Raw genomic sequence first — 24,247 nt, forward strand, 5'->3', positions numbered from 1 at the left:
CACTGTGCCTGGCCCAGGAACACCACAGCTGGACCGGGATAACAACTGAGCCAGACCTCCACAGTTGTCCCAGAACACCACAGCTGGCTTGGGAACCACAGCTGTCCCAGAATACATCTGGTCTGGAACACCGCATCTGGCCAGGGAACCGGAACACACCAACATCATTGGCCCGGGACCACATCTGGCCTGGGACACCACAACAGGTGCCCAGAGGTGGGCAGATGACAAAAGCCATTCTCCAGCAACGTAACACTGGGAATTAGGTTCTGAAGGTGGTGCACGGTGCCGTGACACAGCCTGATCCCTGGAACCACGTTACAGAGTCCTGCCCCGACTCTCTGCTCTGGATACCGGCCCTGGCACTGATTTGCAGGTCTCTGTGTCACAGACACCCACATTACAGACCTGTATGTGGTCACCGTATTACAGAGCTGGGGCTCAGCTTGGTGTTACCAACCCCAGGCCCATCGCTGTGTTACAGGCCCCAGTATTGTCCCGTGTTACAGGCCCCAGTCCTGTCCCCGTGTTACACACCCCAGACCTGTCTCCATGTTACAGACCCCATGTCGGTGGTGCAAGCCCCACCCAGGGGTCAGTCACACCTGTCCCCTGTGTGTGTGTGTGTGTGGGGGGGGGGAGGTGAGGGTGTATGTGGGTACAGCCCTCACTCGGTTCTGTCGGGGTAGGGGACAGTTGCCCGTTCCCGTGGCGATGGGGTTGCCGGGTGTACTCAGGGACAATGACAACCTCCAGCCATTGTGAGCTCAGTCTTACCCACTGCCTCACCCCATGACCCCCCCCTCGAGGCCAGAGCCCCCCACCAGGGCCCAGTAACCTCCCCTCACTGGTTTGGACGTTTACAGATAATTTACAAACTGTATTTCTGCCGTATTTAGTCTCAGCCCAAAATGTGTATTTAATTGTCTCAATAAAATGGTGACTTTTTACTTTGTAGTCGCCACTTCCTGTCCCGTCCAGTCCCCGTGCCCCATCCCGTGTCCGGGGTCCCGGTGTCTGGTCCCTGTGTCCAGTCCGGTCCGGATCAGGGTCCCTGTGTCTTGGGGTGGGGGCAGCAGTGTTACGGACACTTTGGCTGGGGAGGAAGAGGCAGCTCACAGGGAATGGTGTTCCTTCCCCCTCCCCCTCTACAATCCCCTACCCCTCCCCAGTCCCCCCACCCCTCCCTCTGGTTCCACTCTGCGTCTCCCTGTCCGCATGTTCTGGGCTGTGGGAGTCCTGTGGGTTTGGGAGACAGTTGGAAGGGGTGGGGTCTGGTGGGGGTGAGGTGGGGTTGGGCAGGGTGGGTGGGGTTGGGTGGTCTGTCCGCTCCCTGGGACTGGGCTGCCCCCAACCCTCGCCTTTATACCCCACCCATCCCAGGACCCCCGCTGTTCCGCCAGCTCAGGTACCACCCTCACCGAACCACGGTCACTGGGTCTGGATGGGCTGCTGGCCCCGTGGGACAGGACAGGCGAACGGGCTGAAGGGCCTCCCATCCCCATGGGACAGGATAGAGGGGCAGAGCAGCCTCCTGTCTGACCCGGTGATGCCGCACTGCGGACGTCCCGTGAGGGTGGATTCCCTCTGTCCCGCCGGGAACGTTGGTGTCTCCGCGGATTAAATTCCGAAGGGTTACAGTGGGTTCACTCCCCCAACACCCCCCAGGCTCCCCACCCCAACCCCCTCCCACACATACCTCCCCCACATACCCCAGGCTCCCCTCCCAACCCCTCCCCCCCACCCAACTCCTCCCACAACCCAGGCTCCCCTTCCCCACTCCTCCCTCTCCACACCCCAACCCCCTTCCCCACGCACCTCCCCCCACCCTCCCCACCCCTCATCCCTACCCCCACCTCTCCCCCTCCCCAAAGACCTCCTCACACCCCTAGCTCTCCTTCCCTCAAACACCTCCCCCCCCCCCCCCCCCCAGCGCAGGGGAGCTGATCTCCAGACATCAGGACCAGAGCAGTGGTCAGCTCCACCTGCGGTGACGGACATTGGTGCCCCCACCCAGGGGACCCTCCATTCTCGCTCCTGACAACATGGCGGGGCAGTGGGCCCTCAGGGGGGGGAGGGAGGGAGGGAGGGCGGGGGAGGTGGGGAGTCGGTCTCCCTGCCCACATGTGTGACCCGATTGGCCATGAGGATCCCATGGGTGCCCCCTCCCTGGGTCCCAGTGTCCCGTCACCTCTGGCGGGACGGTGCTGTGGGTGGGGCAGGGCACCCCCGGGGAGCGGAGGGTGGCGCGTTCTGCGGCTGTGGGACAGCTCTCCCTGCCCAGCCCCCAGACGTTCCACCGATCATGCCAGCAGACACGCGGACCGCCAGGGACCAGACCACATTCTCCGCACTGGAATTCCAACCCCGATCGGAATCCGTCCCTCCCTCTCCCTGTGGCTCGGGCCCAGAGCGGATCCTGTTTACCGTGCAGAGTACAAGGGGGCCGCCTGTTCCCACCTGGGCAGGGCAGTGTGCGCTCGGAGAACAGACCCGACACTGTGTGCTCCCAGCCTGGATCTTGGATGCTGCTCCTGTTTGCTCCGGGCTCCTGGTGAATGGATGCAGTGTTTGGGCTGCTGGTGTGTGCAGCAAGGACGTGCCGGTGTCCGGGTCACTGCCCCACCCCAGGTGCGAGGGCCAGGGCGGTCGGACGACGAGTGGTGGCTCCCACCGAGGCAGCGGAGGGTTAGTGAAGGGCTGGAGCCCAGACCTCCCTCCCCCCTCCCCGTCCCAGCTCTCCTCTCCCCATTCCATCCACACAGGAACAGGCCCTTTGGCCCACAATGTCTGTGCCAAACACGACACTGAATTAAACTAAATCTCTTCTGCCTGCCCATGATCTGCATCCCTCCATTCCCCGCAGATTCACACGTCTGTCCAAGAGCCTCTTAAACTCCTCTATTGTATCTGCCTCCACCCCCACCCCTGGCAGCACCCACCACTCTCTGTGTAAAAAGACTTAAGAACATCGAACACTACAGCACAGTACAGGCCCTTCAGCCCACAATGTTGTGCCGACATTTTATCCTGCTCTAAGATCTATCGAACCCTTCCCTCCCACATAGAGAAATGGGGGGCTATCATTCATGTGACTATCTAAGATTCTCAAAAATGTCCCTAATGTATCTGCCCCCACAACCTCTGCCGGCAGTGCGTTCCACACACCCACCACTCTCTGTGTAAAAAACCTACCCCTGACATCCCCCTTACACCTTCCTCCAATCACCTTAAAATTATGCCCCCTCGTGTTAGCCATTGTTGCCCTGGGAAAAAGCCTCTGACTGTCCACTCGATCTATGCTTCTTGCCCCACACATCTCCTTTAAACTTTTCCCCTCTCACCTTAAATGCGTGCCCTCTTGTGGTAGATATTTTGACCCTGGGAAAAAGATACCAGAGAAACAAAGGACCACAGATGCTGGGATCTAGATGAGAAACACGATGATGCTGGAGGAACTCAGCAGGCCAGTTCTTCTGTCCTATCACTGCTCTGCTCTTCCCTCCTATATATCGGGCTTCCCCTTTTCCTATCTTCAGTCCTGAAGAAGGGCCCTGACCTGAAACGTTGACCGCCTGCTTTTCTCCACGGATGCTGCCTGGCCTGCTGAGTTCCTCCAGCATCAGAGAGTTTTTCATTCTTCAAAAATATACCAGCTGTCTACTCTATCTATGCCTCTCATAATCTTATAAACCTCTATCAGGCCTCAGCCTCCGCCACTCCAGAGAGAACAACCCAAGTTTGTCCAACCTCTCCTTATAGCTCATACCCTCTAATCCAGGCAGCATCCTGGTGAACCTCTTCTGCACCCTCTCCAAAGCCCCCACATCCTTCCTGTAATGGGACGACCAGAATTGCACACAATTACCCTCATTCCATTCCCTCCCTCAGCTCCCTCTCCCTCCAGCCCCCCACAACTCCCTTCCCTCAGACACCCCACATTCCCTTCCAACCTCACCGCCTCCACCTCAGATTACCCTCTCATTGATCCCTCCCTCAGCCCCAGCTGGGGTCACCAAACCTGGGATGCGCGAGCTGGAAGCCTCCTGCTGCGATTGGCTTGGAGACGGAGAGGAAAGGTCCTGAGCCCAAGGCGTGTGTGGTGTGATTGGCCGGGAGTGACGAGGTCTGTGAGGTGTTGGTTTCCAGAGGTTGTCCACACATGGCCCTGACCACATCCTTATTTGCAGGCAACAGTGTTAATGTACAGAGGGACATTGTCCATCTTTCATTGAAAGTTACAGTGCAGGTTGACCAGGTGGTAAAGAAGGCGTATGGCATGCTTGCCTTCATCAGTCGAGGTGCTGAGTATAAGTCAGGAAGTTATGTTGTCTAGCACTCTGGTCAGGCCATACTTGGAGCACCATGTGCAGTTCTGGTCACCCCACTACAGGAAGGATGGGGAGGCTTTGGAGAGGGTGCAGAAGAGGTTCACCAGGACGCTGCCTGGGTTAGAGGACATGAGCTATAAGGAGAGATTGGACACACTTGGGTTGTTCTCTCTGGAGCGTCGGAGGCTGAGGGGAGACCTGATAGAGGTTTATAAAATTATGAGAGGCAGAGATAGAGTAGGCAGAACCATTTTTCCAGGGTGGGAATGTCAAGCACCTGAGGGTGAGGTGGGGGAAGTTTAAAGCTGTGTGGGGGCAAGTTTTTTTACACGGAGAGCGGTGGGTGCCTGGAATGTGCTGCCAGGGGTGGGGGTGGATGCAGACAGAGGTGTTTAAAAGGCTGTTAGACAGACAGGAACCTGCAGGGAGTGGAGGGAGATGGACCACGTGCAGGCAGAAGGGATTTAGTTAGATTTGGCATCATGGTCAGCAGACCATGGTGGGCCGAAGGGCCTGTTCCTGTGCATCACACCTTCTGCACCGTGCATTCAGCCCGTTCTGTGCCCTGGGGAGGGCTCCCGTCTGAGGGCACAGTCCGATCCCACTCCCCCACCAACCCTGGGGCCGGGGTCAGGACTCCCATCTGAGAGGCACAGTCCAATCCCACTCCCCGCTGACGCCCGGGGGGCCAGTGTACAGGACTCCCATCTGAGGGCACAGTCCGATCCCACTCCCCCCGCTGACCCTGGGGGCCAGGGTCCAGGACTCCCATCTGAGGGCACAGTCCGATCCCACTCCCCCCACTGACCCCGGGGTCCCGTCTGAGGGCACAGTCCGATCCCACTCCCCCGGGGTCCCGTCTGAGGGCACAGTCCGATCCCACTCCCCCCACTGACCCCGGGGTCCCGTCTGAGGGCACAGTCCGATCCCACTCCCCCCACTGACCCCGGGTCCCGTCTGAGGGCACAGTCCGTCCCACTCCCCGGGGTCCCGTCTGAGGGCACAGTCCGATCCCACTCCCCCCGCTGACCCCGGGGGCCAGGGTCCCGGTGCCCCCACCCCCGGCCCCATCGGAGGGGGACAGAGCAGCGGCCGTTCGGCCTCTCGCTCCTGTGCTACCCCCCCCAGCAGCGCGCCGCACGCCCGGCTCAGGCTCGCCCCCGTCAGTGTGCGGCGGTGCGTGCACGCGTCAGTCCGCGGCTGCGTCAGTGAGCGTGCGCGCCCCCGCGCCCCCCCCCCCCCCCCCACCGTCCGCGCGTGTCCGCGCCCCGCCACCTGCCGGCGCCGCCGCCGAACTACAGGCAGGGAACGCGCGTCCGTTCAGCCCGCGGGGCGGTGCTATCCCCGGGACCCAGCGCCGTCCGCTGCCTGCTCCTCCCGCAGGCCGGGGGGGGGGAGTCTGAGCCCTTGTAGAGGAGCCCACCTCACCCTCCTCCCCCCCTCCCTCCCTACCCACCTCCTCCCCCTCCCTCCTCCCCCATCCCTCCCCCTCTCACCCTCCTCCCCCCTCCCTCCCCCTCTCACCCTCCTCCCCCCTCCCTCACCCTCTCACCCTCCTCCCCCCTCCCTCACCCTCTCACCCTCCTCCCCCCTCCCTCACCCTCCTCCCCCCTCCCTCACCCTCCTCCCCCCTCCCTCCCCCTCTCACCCTCCTCCCCCCCTCCCTCACCCTCTCACCCTCCTCCCCCCCTCCCTCCCCCTCCTCCCCCCCCTCCCTCCCCCTCTCACCCTCCTCCCTCCCCCTCTCACCCTCCTCCCTCCCCCTCTCACCCTCCTCCCTCCCCCTCTCACCCTCCTCCCTCCCCCTCTCACCCTCCTCCCCCCTCCCTCACCCTCCCCCCCCCCCCCCTCACCCTCCTCCCTCCCTCCCCTTCCTCCCCCCTCCCTCCCCCACCTTCCTCCCTCACCCTCCTCCCCCTCCCTCCCTCCACCTTCCTCCCCCCTCACCTTCCTCCCCCTCCCCCCACTTTTACCTCCTTCTCCCCCTCCCTCCCCCACCCCAGGGATCCCTGACCCTGGCCGAGTCCAGGAGTAACGTCCCAGCTGGGCCAGACACCACGCACCGCGCTCTCCCCCCACCAACCACCACCCCCACCCTGTCACCACCCCACCCCATTCAAGGATGCGGCCCATCCGCTCCCCATCCCCTCACCCACCCCCCCTCCGAGGACACACGGGTTCCAAACTTCTCTTTATTCCTGCCATTGGTGAACATGATTCAATCTTGCGCTGGGCTGTGGGGCCCACAGTGGGTCCCATGTTGTTCCCTCTCCCCCCCCCCCCCAATCCACCCCAGCCGTGTGTTGTTTCCCCTCCCCCTCCCACCCCCCACAGGGCCCCATGTCACACCCCCACCCCACCCTAGAGTCCTCTCCCCCCACAGCTGAGCCTGCCCCGCATGGTTCTGCAGCCTGACCCACACGACACTGACACCCCCACCCTTGGCTCCAAGTCCTGACAACCCCCCCCTCCCTGAAACCCCCCAACCGGCCCACATACTGCTCCCCCCTCCATGGTGACCAGCCCCTCCAGTTCCTGCACAGAGCCCCCACCACTAACCCCCCGCTGCACGGACCCCCCACTGCTCCCCAACAACTAACACCCTGCTGCACGGACCCCCCCACTGCTCCCTCACTGCTCCTTCCCCCTCCACTGCTCTCTCCCCCAACACATCAGCCCTGATCCTACATACTAACACCCCCCTCACCCCACGGACCCCACCTGAAGGCCACCCACCCTCCCAGACTCCCAGCCCCACACCCCTGTGCCTGACCCCCGACCCTTTCCCTTGCCCCCAACCTTGCCGACTGACCCACAACCCCTACGTTGGGTCTGTGGGTATTGACCGAGGTGCAGCCCGGGACGAGGGTCTCCCTCGGTGTCTGGTGGTCCCGGGCAGGGGATCTCTCGGTGGTCCCGGATCCCCGGCCCAGCCCTCACTCGGTGGTCTCCGGCACGATGTTGATCATGAGCTCCTCGGCCCCCCTGCGGACCACCACGGTGAGCGAGGTCTCCCGGTGCACCGCCCGGTACACATCCTCAGCCGACTTCACCAGCTGCCCGTTGATCTCCAGGATAATGTCGCCCGGCCTCATCCCCGCGCTGTGCCGAGAGAGGAGAGAGGGTCAGCGGTCAGGGGGCAAGAGTCAGGGGTAGCGGGTGGGGTTCAGTGGGCAAGGGTCGGCAGGTGGAGGCAGGGGTCAGGGGTGGGGTTCAGTGTGCAGTCGGCAGTGAGCAGCAGGGGTCAGGGGTCAGGGGGCAAGATTTTCACCATCTAATGACCGAGTCCCCACAGACCTCGAGGCAGAGAATTCCAAGGGTTCATCACCCTCTGAGTGATGGATCCGTTTCCGTTCTCCTCACTGTCCCAGCCCCCTACCCTCACTGTGGCCCCGGTTCTAGCTGGGGGAAATAATCCTCCCCTGAATCCACCTGTTGAGCCCTGTGAAAACAAGGAAAGCCCCTCTTACCCTCTGAAACTCCACCTTGTAGGGGCCCAATCTCCTCAATCTCTCCTCACAGGAGAGACCACCACCACCACAGGAACTTGTCCAGTGACTCCACTGCACTCTGTCAAAGGCAAGTCCAAGACCAGAACTGCCCACCACACTCCAGGTGTGGTTACACCAAAGCCCTGTTTAATCCAGCTCCTGTGCTCAAATCCTCGTCCTGTGAAGCCCAGCACACCATTTGCCTTAAAACAACCTGCTGGAGCAACCCAGCGGGTCAGGCTGCATCTGTGGAGGAAAATGGACAAATAGACCGTCCGTTCCCCCCCACAGACGCTGCTCAACCCACTGGGTTCCTCCAGCAGGTTGTTTGTTGCTCTGGATTCCAGTGTCTGCAGTCTCTGTGTCTCCAGGTGACACCACTGGCCTTCTCCACTCTCGCTGGGGCTGTGTGTTTGCTTTCAGTGACGGGTGTACAGGGACACCCAGGTCCCTCTGTACACCAACACTTAATATTCTGCCTGTCAGTCTTTCCGACTGAAGAAGGTATCTCCAAATTTATATACATTATACTGCACCTTAGGTCGCCCCATTTACATGGATGTGGAGACTGTGGAGAGGGTCCAGGAGAGGTTCACCAGGATGCTGCCTGGATTAGAGGGTATGAGCTAAAAGGAGAGGTTGGACAAACTTGGGTTGTTTTCTCTAGAGCAGTGGAGGCTGAGGGGAGATCTGATGGAGGGTTATAAAATTATGAGAGAAACAGATAGAGAATCTGAATCTTATCCCCAGGGTAGAAATGTCAAATACTGGAGGGAGGTGAGAGGAGGGAAGTTTAAAGGAGATGTGTGGGGCAAGTTTTTTTTTACACAGGGTGGTGGGTGCCTGGAACAGGCGGCCAGGCGTGGTGGAAGCAGATACAACAGTGACATTTTAGAAGCTGTTAGACAGGCACATGAGTGTGCAGGGAACGGAGGGATACTGACCATCTGCAGGCAGAAGGGACTAGTTTAATTCGGCATCGTGTTCGGCACAGACACTGTGGGCCGAAGGGCCTGTTCCAGTGCTGTACTGTCCTGTGTTCTGTGTTCACCTGCCACATATCTCTGCACTCACACAACCTACCCTGAAGCCTCTCTGCATCCAGCTCACAACTTACAATCCCACACAGTTATATGTCATCGGGAAACTTGGAAACACTACCTCTGGCTCCCCGATCGCAGTCCCTGGTGTACGCTGTGAATGTCTGGGCCCCACCAGTCACTCCCTGCCTGACCCACTTGTTCCTTCTCTCTGTTCCCTGTCCACCGTTTCAGTTCATACCTGTGGACGACCCCAATGCCACCTGCTTGAACCGTGCGCACAAACTCTCCTGTGTAACTTCACCAAAGGCCTTCTGGAAATCCAAATCCTTGTCCACTGGTTCCCCCTAACCGGTTCCACCAGGAGGGGAGGGCGGGAGTGTGGAAGAGGGTCAGGGGGTAAATGGTGGTATTGGTTTATTATTGTCACTTGTACCGAGGTCCAGTGAAAAACTTGTCTTGCAGACCGATCATACAGGTCAATTCATCACACAGTGCAGTTACATTGAGTTAGTACAGCGTGCATTGATGTAGTACAGGTAAAAACAGTAACAGTACAGAGTAAAGTGTCACAGCTACAGAGAAAGTGCCGTGCAGGCAGACAATGAGGTGCAAGGTCACAAGGTAGATCATGACGTCAAGGGTCCATCTCATCGTGGGAAGTGGGAATGGGGGGGGGGGGGGGGGGGAAGCAGGAAGAAAGGGGAGATAAGAAGGGGGATGAGGGAGACACGATGACAGGATATTGAACAACACCCCCTGCCCCCACCTCCCCCCCCCACCCTTTCACTCACAGGTTGGCTGGTGACCCGATGATGACCTTGTGGATCAGAACTCCGTAGGAAATGTTCGGGAATCTGGGATCACGCTGCTTCAGTTCACTGAGGATTCTGGGGGGAGAGAGTGAGGCAGTGAGTGAGGGGGGAGGGAGGGTGGAGTGAGGTGTAGAGCGGGGAAGGGGAAGGTGGGTGTGGGGAAGGGAGGGCACGTAGGGGAGTGGGGGGTGGTGAGGAGACGGGGTGTATGGTTGGGGAGGATGAAGAGAGGGGGTGGAGGGGAGGAGGGGGAAGGTGGGAGGGTGTAGGGGGAGGGGGGAGGAGGTGAGGGGGTGTAGGGGGAGTGTGGGGGTGGTGAGGAGAGGGGGGTGCAGGGGAGGAGTAGGGGAGGGGAGGGGAGGGTGAGGGGGTGTGGGCGAGTGAGGGAGTGGGAGGTGGTGTAGGGAAGGAGGGGGGAGTAGGGGAGGGGAGGGTGAGGGGGAGTGAGGGAGGGAGAGGGTGGTGGGAGGAGGTAGGGGGAGTTGGGGGTGGTGAGGAGAGGGGAGTGTAGGGGAGGAGGGGCGAGTAGGGGAGGGGAGGGTGAGGGTGGTGGGAGGGGTTGTGGGGGGTGGTGAGTGGGAGAGCGGAGTCCCTTGGGTGTTGGAGCTGGGGTGAGGTGTCGGGTTGGTCCTCGGCCTGCGGTTTGCCCCCTCACCCCCCTCCCTTGCACTCACTGGGGGGTGAGGGTCAGCATCATGACTCCGATGTATCGCCGCTTGGTGTCCGACCAGAACCATGACTCTGGAAAACAGGGAGAGACAGAGTGATGTGGAGCCGGAGTCTGCAGCAGAACACCTCCCCCCACCACCAAAACCCATCCTGGAACTACCCCCCACACGGACCGGAGGCATTGCCCCCTGCACCCCCTCCCCCACAGAGAGCCTGTGCCCCTCTCCCACCGTGGACAAACAGCTCGGGGTGGGGGTCTCACACCTTTCCACATCAGCTCTGCTGGCTCTACAACGCTCCTCGAACCCAGGTGGGGGTGTAGAGGGCGGGGGGGGGGGGGGGGGGATGGAGATGCAGGGGAGGGGAGAGGGCAGAGCGGGAAGGGGGGGCAGTGGAGGGGATGGGCACAGGGGAGGGGGGCAGAGGATGTGGACGTGAGAACATGGGAGATGGAATGTGATCCGGAGAATTGTGAGGTCTTCATGCTGGTGAACAAATGGGAACGCGGGGTACTTTTAATTGGCAAGAGACTGGGTGACATTGATGTTCACAGGGAGCTGGTGTGTTTGTGCACAGGTCACTGAGGGCCAACACGTAGCGGGGGGTAAATGGTGCGTTTATCATAGCCCGCACTGCAGTGGTTCACCACCACCAACTTCTCAAGGGCAACCAGGGTCAGGCAATTAACTGCTGGCTCAGCCTGTGGAGCCCACATCCCTGGAGTGAATAATAAAAATGATAGTACTGTGTCCAGTTCTGGTCGCCGCCTTATAGGAAGGATGTGGAGGCGTTGGAGAGGGTGCAGCGGAGATTTACCAGGATGCTGCCTGGTTCAAGTTCAGGAGATTGTTAGATAAGCACATGGAGAAATGTATGTGGAGAGGGCTATGTGGGAGGAAGGGGGTAGATAGTCTTAGGTGTGGTTTGAAGGTCGGCACAACGTGGTGGGCCGAAGGGCCTGTACTGTGCCGTATTGTTCTATGTTCTATGGTTTAGAGAGTATGGGTTATGAGGAGAGACTTAAGGGAGCTAGGGTTGTTCTCATTGGAGAGAAGGAGGATGAGGGGAGACATGATAGAGGTGTACAAGATAGTAAGAGGAATAGATAGAGTGGACAGCCAGCGCCTCTTTCCCAGGGCACCAATGCTCAGTACAAGAGGGCATGGCTTTAAAGTAATGGGTGGGAAGTTCAAGGGAGATGTCAGAGGGAGGTTTTTCGCCCAGAGAGTGGTTGGTGCATGGAATGCGCTGCCTGGGGTGGTGGTGGAGGCAGGTACGACAGAGGGGTCTGAGAGGCTGGCAGACAGACACGTGAATGTGCAGGGAATGGAAGGATGTGGATCATGTGCAGGGAGAAGTCAGCATCGTGTTCGGCACAGACATCGTGGGCCGAAGGGCCTGTTCCCATGCTGTGCAACAACTGGATGGATTGGGATGGAGCCAGGAACGAACGCTAGCCCTGACAGATGGACATGGAGAAATCCCGTTTTACGGAGCTCCTTCCATGTCCCGGACAATGGTGATTCCTCAGTCCGGGGCAGGTGGCTGCTGGTTGTGACTGCCTGCCTGTTGATGGGATCAGTGAGCCAGTGGGGGGGGGGGGGGGAGGGCACTGGATCCAGAGACCAGCTGGGGGGGGAAGGAGGGAGGCAGTGGATCCAAATTCCAGTGGGGGGGGGGCTGGATCCAGAGCTCAGTGGGAGGGGCTGCTGACACTGGATCCAGGGATTGAGGGGCTGGCGGAGAGAACTCACTTTTCTTCTGCTCCGACTCCACCAGGAATTGTCGGACACGATCCGATGGAATAGCGAACGAGATTCCCGCTGTCACCTTCATGGTGTTAATTCCGATCACTTCCCCGTCCTGTTGGGAGAGGAGGAATGAGAGGGGGTGAGAGGGGGTATGAGGGGGGTGAGGAAGGGGTGGGGGCGCCGAGGAGTAACCTGCCTTACATGGGCTGCCCCTGCTCCGGGGGGGAGGTGTGGGGACCACCGACACGGCACGGCCGCAGCACAGCGATGGGGAGAGCTGGGAGCCCTGGGCCGGCGACGGGGAGAGCCGGGAGCCCTGGGCCGGCGACGGGGAGAGCCGGGAGATGTGCACAGGCTGTACAGGGAAAGCCCCAGCCCACCGTCGGGCAGGTACTGTCGGGACTGTAGCACCGCCCACAGCAGCCCGCAGGGACCCCACCCCCTCGGGGTCCTAGGCACTGGACCAGGAGACACTACCAGGGAACCTCTCCCCCCGCCGGGTCCATCCTGGGGCTGAGAGAGGAGGGAGGGAGCGGGAAGTACAACCTACCCAGCTCAGCAGTCTCACCAGTGTAAATTGGTTTATTATTGTCACACATACCGAGGTACAGTGAAACACTTGTGTTCCACTCGTACAGGTCAATTCATTACACAGTGCACTGAGGTAGTACAGGGGAAAACAATTTTCCAGGTAGCGAGGGCCGTGACTTGGAGCGAGAAGCGGGAATCACGGTGCGGGAAGTGGGAGCCAAGCAAAGAGGTGAGTGTCCGGACCCAGGTCTCCAGGTATCTCCAGACAATACGAGAGGCACAGCTGTGAATTGTTAGCTGATAATTGAATGGGAAACAGTGTTAGAGTGGTGGGCTGAGGGAAGTTTCTGGTGAGTTTCTTTCTCTGTCTACCAGTGCCCAGCTGAGGTAGCGACAATGGATCCAGGGTCAGTGGTGTGTTCCTCCTGCCAGATGTGGGAGACATCCAGCTGCAGCTCCTTACAGACCGTGTCAGGGAACTGGAGCTGCAACTGATGACCTTCAGCTCCTACGGGAGAATGAGGAGATGACAGATAAAAGCTACAGGGAGGGAGCCAAACCCAAGCTGCAGGAGGCAGGTAGCTGGGTGACCGTCAGGAGAGTGGAAGTGAATAGACAGATAGTGCAGAGTACCCCTGTGGCCATTCCCCTCAATAACGGGTATTACGCTTTGGATGCTGTTGGGGGGAACGACCTACCAGAGGAAAGCTGCAGTGACCAGGTCTCTGGCACTGAGCCTGGTCGTGTGGTGCAGAAGGGAAGGGGGGAGAAGAGGAGGGCAGTGGTGACAGGGGATTCCATAGTAAGGGGGGCAGACAGGAGATTCTGTGGATGTGAAAGAGACTCCCAGGTGGTACGTTGCCTCCCGGGTGCCAGGGTCAGGGACGTCTCAGATCGGGTCCACGGCATTCTTAAGGGGGAGGGTGAACAGCCAAAGGTCGTGGTACATATTGATACAAGTGACATCGGTAAGAAAAGAGACGAGGTCCTGAAGAGGGAATACAGGGAGTTAGGTAGGAAGCTGAAAAGCAGCACCTCAAGGGTAGTAATCTCTGGATTGCTGCCTGTGCCACATGCCGGTGAGGGTAAGAATAGGATGATTTGGCGGATGAATGCGTGGCTGAGGAGTTGGTGCAGGGTTTCAGATTTGTTGATCATTGGGTTCTCGTCTGTGGAAGGTACGACCTGTACAAAAGGGACGGGTTACACCTGAACTGGAGGGGGACCAATGTTCTTGCAGGCAGGTTTGCTAGGACTGTTGGGGAGGGTCTAAACTAGTTTGGCAGGGGGACGGGAACCAGAGTGATAGGTCAGAGCTTGGTGCATTTAGTGTACAAGTAGATGCAGAGTGTAGAGAGACTGTGAGGAAGGAGAGGCAGTTGAAAGGGCAAAATTGCAGTCAGTTGAATGGGCTGAAGTGCGTCTGCTTTAATGCGAGAAGTATCAGGAACAAGGCTGATGAACTTAGAGTGTGGGTAAGTACATGGAACTGTGACGTGGTGGCCATTACAGAGACTTGGCTGTCACAAGGGCAGGAATGGCTGCTGGATATTCCAGGGTTTAGATGTTTCAAAAGGGACAGGGATGGAGGTAAAAGAGGTGGGGGAGTGGCTTTGCTGATCAGGGACACTGTCACAGCTGTAGACAGGGAGGATGTCCTGGAGGGATCGTCCACTGAGTCAGTGTGGGTGGAAGTCAGAAACAGGAAGGGAGCGATCACTCTATTGGGAGTATTCTACAGACCCCCCACTAGCAGCAGAGACACTGAGGAGCAGATCAGGAGGCAGATTTTGAAGAGGTGCAAAAATAACAGGGTTGTTGTCATGGGTGATTTCAACTTCCCTAATATTGATTGGTATCTCTCCTTATTGCAAAAGGTTTGGATGGGGCGGAATTTGTTAGGTGTGTCTAAGAAGGATTCCTGACACAATATGTAGACAGGCCGACTAGAGGAGAGGCCATTCTGGACCTGGTACTAGGCAATGAGCTTGATCAGGTTTCAGATCTCTCAGTGGGAGAGCATTTCAGAGACAGTGACCCCAACTCCTTGACCTTTACCCTTACCTTGGAGAGGGATAGGAGCAGACAGTACAGGAAAGTATTTAACTGGGGGAGGGGGAATTATGATGCTATTAGGCAGGAACTTGGGAGTGTAAATTGGGAACAGATGTTCTCGGGGAAATGCACAGCGGAAATGTGGATGTTATTTAGAGATCACTTGGGCAGGCACGGTAGTGTAGTGGTTAGTGTAACGAATTACAGTACCAGCAACCCGGGTTCAATTCCCGCCGCTGTCTGTAAGGAGTTTGTACGTTCTCCCAGTGTCTGCGTGGGTTTCCTCCGGGTGCTCCGGTTTCCTCCCACATTCCAAAGACGTACGGGTTAGGAAGTTGTGGACATGCTATGTTGGCGCCGGAAGCGTGGCGACACTTGCGGGCTGCCCCCAGAACACTCTACGCAAAAGATGCATTTCACTGTGTGTTTCAATGTACATGTGACTAATAAAGTTGCCTTGTCTTACTTGCATGGGGTGAGAAGATAGAACGCTACAGCGCAGTACAAGCCCTTCGGCCCACAATGTTGTGCCAACATTTTATTCTGCTCTAAGATCTGGGTGGGTGAGGGGTGCCTCAGGACCTTTCCCTGGTTGGACCTCTGTAAATTGGTAAATTGGTTTATTATTGTCACAGGTACCATGGTACAGTGAAAAACTTGTCTTGCATACCATTCATACAGATCAATTCATTACACAGTGCATTGAGGTAGTACAGGGTAAAACAATAACAGAATGCAGAATAAAGTGTTACAGTTACAGAGAAAGTGCAGTGCAGGCAGACAATAAGGTGCAAGGTCATAACGAGGTAGATTATGAGGTCAAGAGTCCATCTTATCGTACTAGGGAACTGTTCAATAGTCTTATAACAGTGGGATAGAAGCTGTCCTTGAGCCTGGTGGTACGTGCTTTCAGGCTTTAGTATCTTCTGCCCGATGAGAGGGGGGAGAAGAGAGAATGTCCGTGATGGGTGGGGTCTTTGATTATGCCGGCAATGTCCTATACAGCTATAACATGACATCCCAACTCCTGTACTCAATGCCCCGACTGATGAAGGCCAATGTGCCAAACGCTTTCTTCACCATCCTGTCTACCCGTGTCGCCTCTAACTTACTGTCACCCACAGCCCTGGATCAATAGATCTCACCTCCTTTATCCCAGCCACTGACTCCCACATTGAGAAGATGAGGTCAGGTCTCAGATAAGATATCATTATTAGTCACATGTACATCAAAAGACACAGTGAAATGCATCTTTTTGTGTAGAGTGTTCTGGGGGCAGCCCGCAAGTGTCGCCACACTTCCTGCACCAACATAGCACGCCCACAACTTCCTAACCCCTACGCCTTTGGAATGTGGGAGGAAACCGGAGCACCCGGAGGAAACCCACGCAGACACGGGGAGAACGTACAAACTCCTTACAGACAGCAGAGGGAATTGAACCCCGGTCACTGGCGCTGTAATAGCGTTACACTAACCGCTACACTACCGTGCCTGCACCTGCACTCAGGATGGACAGTTCACCATTCACCAAAGGACAGGAAAATACAACTTACCAAGTTGACCAGTGGACCTCCGGAGTTTCCGAACTAGAACAGGGGAAAGAGAGCAGAGTGAGTAATGAATGACGGCAGCCCCGTGTACACGACAGATAAACCACCTCCAGAGCACACCCTGACCGCAGGAGACCATCCTTTCTCAACCAAAGGGGACTGTCCTGGAGAGCTGGTGTTGGGCTGACTGCCCTTCTACTGAGGTTATGACAGAGCTCGGTAGAAGTGCACCAGTCTCGCTTGCACAGGAGGTAAAGAACGACCCATTGGCCTTGGAATTATTTCCTGACCGGTCCCATTTTGGGATTCGAACACAGACCTTTAAATCTCCCACGTTTGAGCCAGAGTTAGTGACCTCACACTTTGGTCTAACCTGATCCCGTGCCCCAGTTCTAGAGCAACTTATCACTGGTCCTTTGCGAGGAGATTTGCCAGTTGTTGCCAGGATTGAAGCCTCAGTTATGAAGAGAGACTGGATTGGCTGGGCTCGTTTCCCCTGCAGCGGAGGGGTCACCTGGTAAAGGTGTATAAAATTGAGGGGGTCAGATAGGGTAAATAGTTAAGAAACTTTTCCCATGGTGTGAGTGTCTAAGACAAGAGGACATAGGTTTAAGGCAAGAGGTTGGAGGTTTATAAAGGGGATCTGAGGGGGATTGCGTCACTGGTACATTGGAGATTGAGGGGTGACTTCATTATTCCCTCGTACATAGGAGACTGAGGGGTGTCCTGACAGAGGTGTACAAGATCATGAGAGGCATGGACAGGGTGAAAGCACACAGTCTTTTTCCCAGGGAAGGGGTGCTAAAAACAAGAGAGCATAGGTTTAAGATCAGAAGAGAGATTTAAAAGGGACATCAGGGGCAGCTTCTTCACACAAAGGGTGGTGCGTACTTGGAGCTGCCAGAAATAGTGGTCGAGGCGGGCACATCAGCAACATCTAGATGACGACATAGATAGGAGAGGTTCAGAGGGCTAAGGGCCAAACGTGGGCAGATGGGACCAGCTCACTGGGCACGGACAGCATGGACGAGTTGGGCCAAAGGGCCTGTTTCCATGCTGTGAATCACCGTGACCTGGAGGGTTTGGAGTCCTCCTGAGGGGGTGGTGGAGACAGAGTCTCACAGTCTGGACAAGGCTCTGGGCATAATGCAGCTCCATGGGATTATGTGCAATGGGCAGCATGGATGATTTGGGCTAAAGGGCCTGATCCTGTGCTATACAACTCTGTGACAGAAGGGGCTCGAGGTGGGTCACACCACCTTTCCAAGGACACTGACAGCTGGCCTTTAATACAAATGTTGCCGGCGTGACGTCTGCCTGGGCCTGTACTCACGTCGATGGAGGCATCTGTCTGGATGTATTCCATGTCCGAGTGCCCCATGCCAAGCTCCCGACTTCCCCTCTGCACAGAGCTGACAATGCCAGACGTGATGGTGTTCTGCAGAGCGAAGGGACTGCCCATGGCCACCACAAACTCTCCATGTCGGATCTCTGAAGAGACTCCCAGCGCGAGTGTGGGCAGAGGTTCCTGGTGGGGGAAGTCCACGTGAAGGTCACTCAGCAGCACCCAAAGTTCACCCCCCACCCACTACATCACCTCCCCCAAAACAAGGTTTGAACATCACTCCCACCCCAAGTGTCACCACGCTTCTGGCGCCAACATAGCACGCCTACAACTTCCTAACTCGTACGTTTTTGGAATGTGGGAGGAAACCGGGGCATCCGGAGGAAACCCACGCAGACACGGGGAGAATGTACAAACTCCTTACAGACAGCGGCTGGAATTGAAGATGTCAGTAAGGCCATATTTGGAGAACCGAGTACAGTTCTGGTCACCCCGCTACAGGAAGGATGTCATTAAACTGGAGAGGGGGCAGAAAGGATTCACGAGGATGTTCCCGGGACTGGAGGGCTTGAGTTATAAGGAGAGACTGGACAGGCTGGTGCTGTTTTCCCTGGAGTGAAGGAGGCTTGAGGGGTGACCTTATCGAGGTTTATAAAATCACTGGGGGCAGAGATAAGGTGAATAGCCAAAGACACTTCCCTAGTGTGGGAGAGTCAAAAACCAGAGGGCACAGATTTGTGAAAGATTTAAAGGGGACCTGAGGGGCAAGTTTTTCCACGCAGAGGGTGGTGGGGATATGGGACGAGCTGCCAGAGGAAGTGGTTGTGGCAGGTACAATTACAACGTTTCAGACAGTTAGACAGGTACATGGATAGGAAAGGTTTAGAGGGATAGGCTGCATTTAGAGTATTGCTGACAATTCTGGTCACCTCACTACAGGAAGGATGTTGAGGCTTTAGAGAGGATGCAGAGGAGGTTTACTAGGATGCTGCCTGGATTAGAGGGCATGTGCTATCAGGAGAGGCTGGACAAACTTGGGCTCTTTTCTCTGGAGCGGCGGAGGCTGAGGGGTGATCTGTTGGAAGTGTATAAAATTATGAGGGGCATAGATAGGGTGGACAAGCAATATCTTTTTCCCATTATTGAGCGATCCAATACCAGAGGACATGCATTTAAGGTGAGGGGGAGTAGGTTCAGAACAGATGTGAGGGGTACATTTTTTACTGAGAGAGTGGTGGGTGCCTGGAATGCGTTGCCTGATAGGGTGGTGGAGGCTAATTCATTGGGGGCTTTCAAGAGGGGCTTGGATGGGCACATGAATGAGAGGAAAATGGAGGGATATGGACATTCTGTAGGTAGGAGGGATTAGCTATGTCAGCACAACATTGTGGGCTGAAGGGCCTGTTCTGTGCTGTAATGTTCTATGGATATGGGCCAAACACGGGCAAATGGGACAAGCTTAGATGGGGAACTTGGTCAGCATAGACGAGTTGGGCTGAAGGGCCTGTTTCCATAATGTATAACTCCATGACCCAAAATCCTGAATAAGGGCTGAACATGTCCCCAACCCCAGAAAGCAAAGGAACCTCCTCACACACAGTGACTGTGAACCACCACCCTCCCCTCAGCCACTCTGACGACCCCGCCCCCACCCTGCAGAACCCCACCGTCTGTCCGCCCAACATCCCTGCCCCAGCGCTCACCCTGGGGTTGATTTTGATGGTGGCGATGTCAGCCAGCTGGTCCACAGCATGAACGGTGGCTTCGTACACCTCTCCGTTGGCCAGCTTCACCCGCACCCTCCGCTTGTTGGCCACCACGTGAGCATTGGTGACGATCAGACCGTCCTGGGACACGGCAAAGCCCGACCCGTTGGAGATTGGCATCTCCCTGCCACTGAAGGGGTGCCTGGAGACAGAGTGCGGTCACTCAGTGTGGCTCATTGGGACAGGCCTCTCGCTGCCTGGTCCTGTGACTTACTGTCACCCAAGTCCACATCCAAAAGCTGCAGATCTCTGCCCTGAATGTAGCTAATGACTGAGCACCCAGAGCCCTCCAAGGCAGGTAACTCCAAGGATTCACATCCCTTGGAATAAAGAAATCCCTCTTCATCTCAGCCCTACACACTGGCCCTCTTATCCTGAGACTGTGCCTCCTGGATCAAGATCCTTGAATGTGAGGTGATGCACTTTAGCAGCTCAGATAAGAGTTGGACATACACAGTGAATGGAAGGGTCCTTGAGGAACAGAAGGACATTGGCATATATGGTTTGGTACGGCAATTCCAATGCACAGGAACGCGAGAGTGGTGGACACAGCCCGGTCCATCACAGGCACAGCCCTCCCCACCATCGAAAGCATCTACATGAGGCACTCAAGAACGGGCTATCTATCATCAAGGTTCCCCACCATCTGGGCCTTGCCCTCTTCTCGCTGCTACTGTTGAAGCCTGAAGTCCCACAACATCAGGTTCAGGAGCAGCTACTTTCTTACAGCCACCAGGTTCTTCAAACAACTGGCACAACCCTAACCCTACCTCAGCAATGGAACACTACAGACCACCCCTTGCACTGCCACGGATGTTCCTGCTTGTGTTTTTGCACGAATGTCTTCATTTACACACTCTTTTTCTTCACTTTGTATAATTTATGTGTAATTTATGTTCTGTGTGCTGTCTGTACCTACGTGCCTGTGATGCTGCGGCAAGGAAGTTTTTCAATGTACCTGTACCTCACCGTACTTGTGCACTTGGCAATGAACTCGACTCAACTTGGTGATGCACTTTGGGAGGTCTAATAAGGGTAGGATATGCACAATGGACTGTAAGGCCTTAGGGAGTGTTCAGGAACAGAGGAACTTTGGTGTACAAGTCCAAGGATCTCTGAAGGTGACAGCACAGTTAGACAAGGTGGTGAAGAAAGCATACGAGATATTTGCCTTCATTAGCTGGGGCACAGAGTGTAAGAACAGGGAGCCTATTAAGGTATACAACATTATGAGGGGCATGGATGGGGCAGGTAGCAAGATACATTCCCGCACAACAGAGTGTCTAAAACTAGAGGGTATACATTTAGGGTAAAGGGTAAGATATTTAGAAGGGATCTGAGGAAGAATTTTATCACGTGGAGGATGGTTGGAATCTGAAGTGCAGTGTGTGAGGGGGTGGTGGAGGCCGAGACGCCGGAGAGGGTGCAGAGGAGAGTCACCAGGGTGTTGCTGGATTGGAGGACTGCAGTTACAAGGAGAGATCGGACAGTCAGGGCTTGTTATCCTCAGGGTGAAAGGGGCTGAGGAGTGACCTGATAGAAATGTCTAAAATCATGACAGGTGCAGAACGTGCAACATAGTCAGAACCTTTTCCCCACAGTAGGGACATCACACAAACAAGAGGCACTGGTTTAAGGGGAGAGGAAGGAGTTTTAGAGGGGATCTGAGGGGGAAGGTTTTTTTTACACAGGGAGTGGTAGAGACCTGGGACTTGCCACTTAGAGGAGGCGGGTGGAATCTGATACAATTGCAACATTTAAGAGACATTTGGACAGACGCAAGTAGGTGAGGCATAGAACGATACGATCCTAATGTGGGTAAAAACTTCGGTGTGGACGTGGTGGGCCAAGGGGCCTGTTCCTGTGCTGTACCACTCCGTGACTCCAGAGACCAAGGCATCTGTCACTCAGGGACGAACCTGTCAAATCACTTTCAGGATTCTGCGCAACTCAGTGAGACCACCTCCCACTGACCTCCACACACTGTCCTCCTCAAACCCCTCTCCCTCGTGGGAGGGACCCCATCCCAGGCATCACTCGTCCATTCCTCCTCCTCCCTCCTCCGTTCCCCTTGCTGTTCCCCCCATTCCCCCTCCTTACCCCCTCCATTGCCCCTCCATCCATTTCACCTCCCCCATCTTCCCTCGTCCCTCCATCCTGCTCCCACGCACCTCTCATCCTCCATCCCCTCCTTCTCCTGACTCCCTCCACACCTCTCCTTCACTCCATCCCCTCCCATTCCCCCTCCCTCCCCCCATCCCCCCTCCCTCCCCCCCTCCCCCATCCCCCCTCCCTCCCCCCCTCCCCCCCTCCCCCATCCCCCCTCCCTCCCCCCCCTCCCCCTCCCTCACCCCCTCCCCCATCCCCCCTCCCTCCCCCCCCTCCCCCATCCCCCCTCCCTCCCCCCCCTCCCCCTCCCTCACCCCCCCCTCCCCATCCCCCTCCCCCCATCCCCCCTCCCTCCCCCCCTCCCCCTCCCCCCCATCCCCCCTCCCTCCCCCCCTCCCCCCCCTCCCCCATCCCCCCTCCCTCCCCCCCCTCCCCCCCCTCTCCCCCCATCCCCCCTCCCTCCCCATCCCCCTCCCCCCATCCCCCCTCCCTCCCCCCCCTCCCCCTCCCCCCCATCCCCCCTCCCTCCCCCCCTCCCCCTCCCCCCCATCCCCCCTCCCTCCCCCTCCCCCCCTCCCCCTCCCCCCCCTCCCCCCTCCCTCCCCCCCCTCCCCCCTCCCTCCCCCCCCTCCCCCCCTCCCCCTCCTCCCCATCCCCCCTCCCTCCCCCCCCTCCCCCCTCCCTCCCCCCCCTCCCCCTCCCCCCCATCCCCCCTCCCTCCCCCCCTCCCCCTCCCCCCCATCCCCCCTCCCTCCCCCCCTCCCCCTCCCCCCATCCCCCCTCCCTCCCCCCCCTCCCCCCTCCCCCCCATCCCCCCTCCCCCCCTCCCCCATCCCCCCTCCCCTCTCCCCCCCTCCCCCATCCCCCCTCCCCTCTCCCCCCCCTCCCCCATCCCCCCTCCCTCCCCCCTCCCCTCCCCCCCCTCCCCCATCCCCCTCCCTCCCCCCCTCCCCCATCCCCCCTCCCTCCCCCCCCTCCCCCATCCCCCCTCCCTCCCCCCCCTCCCCCATCCCCCTCCCTCCCCCCCCTCCCCCATCCCCCCCCTCCCCCATCCCCCCCCCTCCCTCCCCATCCCCCTCCCCCCATCCCCCCCCCTCCCCCCCCCTCCCTCCCCCCCTCCCCCATCCCCCCCTCCCTCCCCATCCCCCCCCCTCCCTCCCCATCCCCCTCCCCCCCCTCCCCCATCCCCCCCTCCCTCCCCATCCCCCCCCCCTCCCTCCCCATCCCCCTCCCCCCATCCCCCCCCCTCCCCCATCCCCCCCCCCCCCCCCCCCTCCCCCCCCCTCCCCCCCCCTCCCCCATCCCCCCCCCTCCCTCCCCATCCCCCTCCCTCCCCATCCCCCTCCCCCCATCCCCCCCCCTCCCCCCTCCCTCCCCCCCCCTCCCCCCTCCCCCATCCCCCCCCCTCCCTCCCCCCCCCCCCCCCCCCGGCGCTACCTGCCCAGGATTTCGATGTAAACCACCGCCGGGCCCGTTTTCTCCACCACATCGGCGATGAAGTTGAACCTGAAGCGGGGGCTGTCGGGGGGGACGGGCCGGGCGGCGCGGACGGTGGGGAGGAGGAGGGCGGAGAGGCCGAGGCTGCGGCCCGGTCCCGGGCCCGGTCCCCGCTCCTGGTCCCGGGCCCGGAGCAGCAGCGCCGCCGCCACCGCCGCCGCGCCCAGCCCGAGGCCCAGCGCGCAGGCCCCGGACCCGGCCTCCTCCTCCCCCCGGGAGCCGCCGCCCGCCGCCCGCAGCCCCGCCGCCCCCGCCCCCCGGGAGCCGCCGCCCGCCGCCCGCAGCCCCCGGCAACCGAGCCCCAGGACCCGGAGCCGCCACAGGCCGCGGGAGATGGGCGCCGCCATCGTGTGAACAAGGAGAAACTTTATTGGCAACGGGGGGGGGGGGGTGTAGTGTGGGAGGGAGGGAGGGAGGGAGGGAGGCGGTGAGTGAGAGTGAGTGGGGTGGGGAATGGGAGGGGAGGGAGGGAGGGGAGGTGGGGAGAGGAGTGTGAGAGGAGGGGAGGGGGAGAGGGGTAGGGGAGGGGGAGAGGGGGAGGGGAGGGGGAGAGGAGGAGGAGGGGGATGGGGAAGGGGGAGGAGGAGAGAGGGGGGGGAGGGGGGAGGAGGAGAGAGGGAGGGGGAGGGGAGGGGAGGGGGAGAGAGGGGGGGAGAGGGAGGGGAGGGAGAGGGGAGAGGGAGGGGAGGGGGAGAGGGAGGGAGGGGGAGAGGGAGGGGAGGGGGAGAGGGAGGGGAGGGGGAGAGGGAGGGGAGGGGGAGAGGGAGAGGAGGGAGATGGGGAGAGGAAGGAGAGGGGAGAGGGGAGGAGGAGAGGGGACAAATCCACCTGGATTGTGGGGTGGGGGTTCTACATGTCACCCAGTGGGGTGGCTGTCTTGTTGGTCCTGACTTTCAGCCGGAGATGTTGGGGATTAGGGAGCTTGTCCCTGACGACCTCCCCTTCGCCTACTCCTCCCTCTCCCCACTCCCCCTCCCACCTCCATTCCCCACCTCTTCCCATTCATGAATGGGAATCCAGAGGAGCAGAGATTCCAGGGTTTGTTCTGTTGGTTCTGGGCCACCTGGAGGAGGGGTCCCCCTCCTTGAGGCTGTGGTGGGATGTGGGCCAGTCACATCTGTCCCTCCCGTCAGGAGTACATGAGGGGGTCAACCAAGAGGTGAGAGTCTGAGATCGGGCAGCTCGAGTGGAGCCATGGAGGAGCTGGCCCTGTGGCAGAAGTACGGAGGGAAGGTGGGCGTGCTGAGTGACCTGGAGAGGTCCCGAGGTCTGTACGTGAGGTCACAGGTCCAGATCC

General features: G+C 58.7%; 1 protein-coding gene across 1 annotated transcript; it reads right to left on the minus strand.

Moving 5' to 3' along the window:
* Nucleotides 1-7,076: 7,076 nt before the first annotated feature.
* LOC127582700 (serine protease HTRA2, mitochondrial-like) lies at nt 7,077-23,303 on the minus strand. The gene is made up of 8 exons (XM_052038267.1): nt 22,891-23,303; nt 19,282-19,486; nt 17,567-17,761; nt 16,237-16,269; nt 12,101-12,209; nt 10,352-10,418; nt 9,657-9,752; nt 7,077-7,433 (listed from the first exon to the last, which is right to left on the minus strand). The coding sequence occupies exons 1-8, from the start codon at nt 23,295-23,297 to the stop codon at nt 7,268-7,270; spliced, it is 1,278 nt and encodes a 425-aa protein (XP_051894227.1). The 5' UTR covers nt 23,298-23,303; the 3' UTR covers nt 7,077-7,267.
* Between the last annotated feature and the right edge of the window lie 944 nt (nt 23,304-24,247).

Source organism: Pristis pectinata, chromosome 2, assembly GCF_009764475.1.
Source record: "Pristis pectinata isolate sPriPec2 chromosome 2, sPriPec2.1.pri, whole genome shotgun sequence".
Lineage (NCBI taxonomy): Eukaryota > Metazoa > Chordata > Chondrichthyes > Rhinopristiformes > Pristidae > Pristis > Pristis pectinata.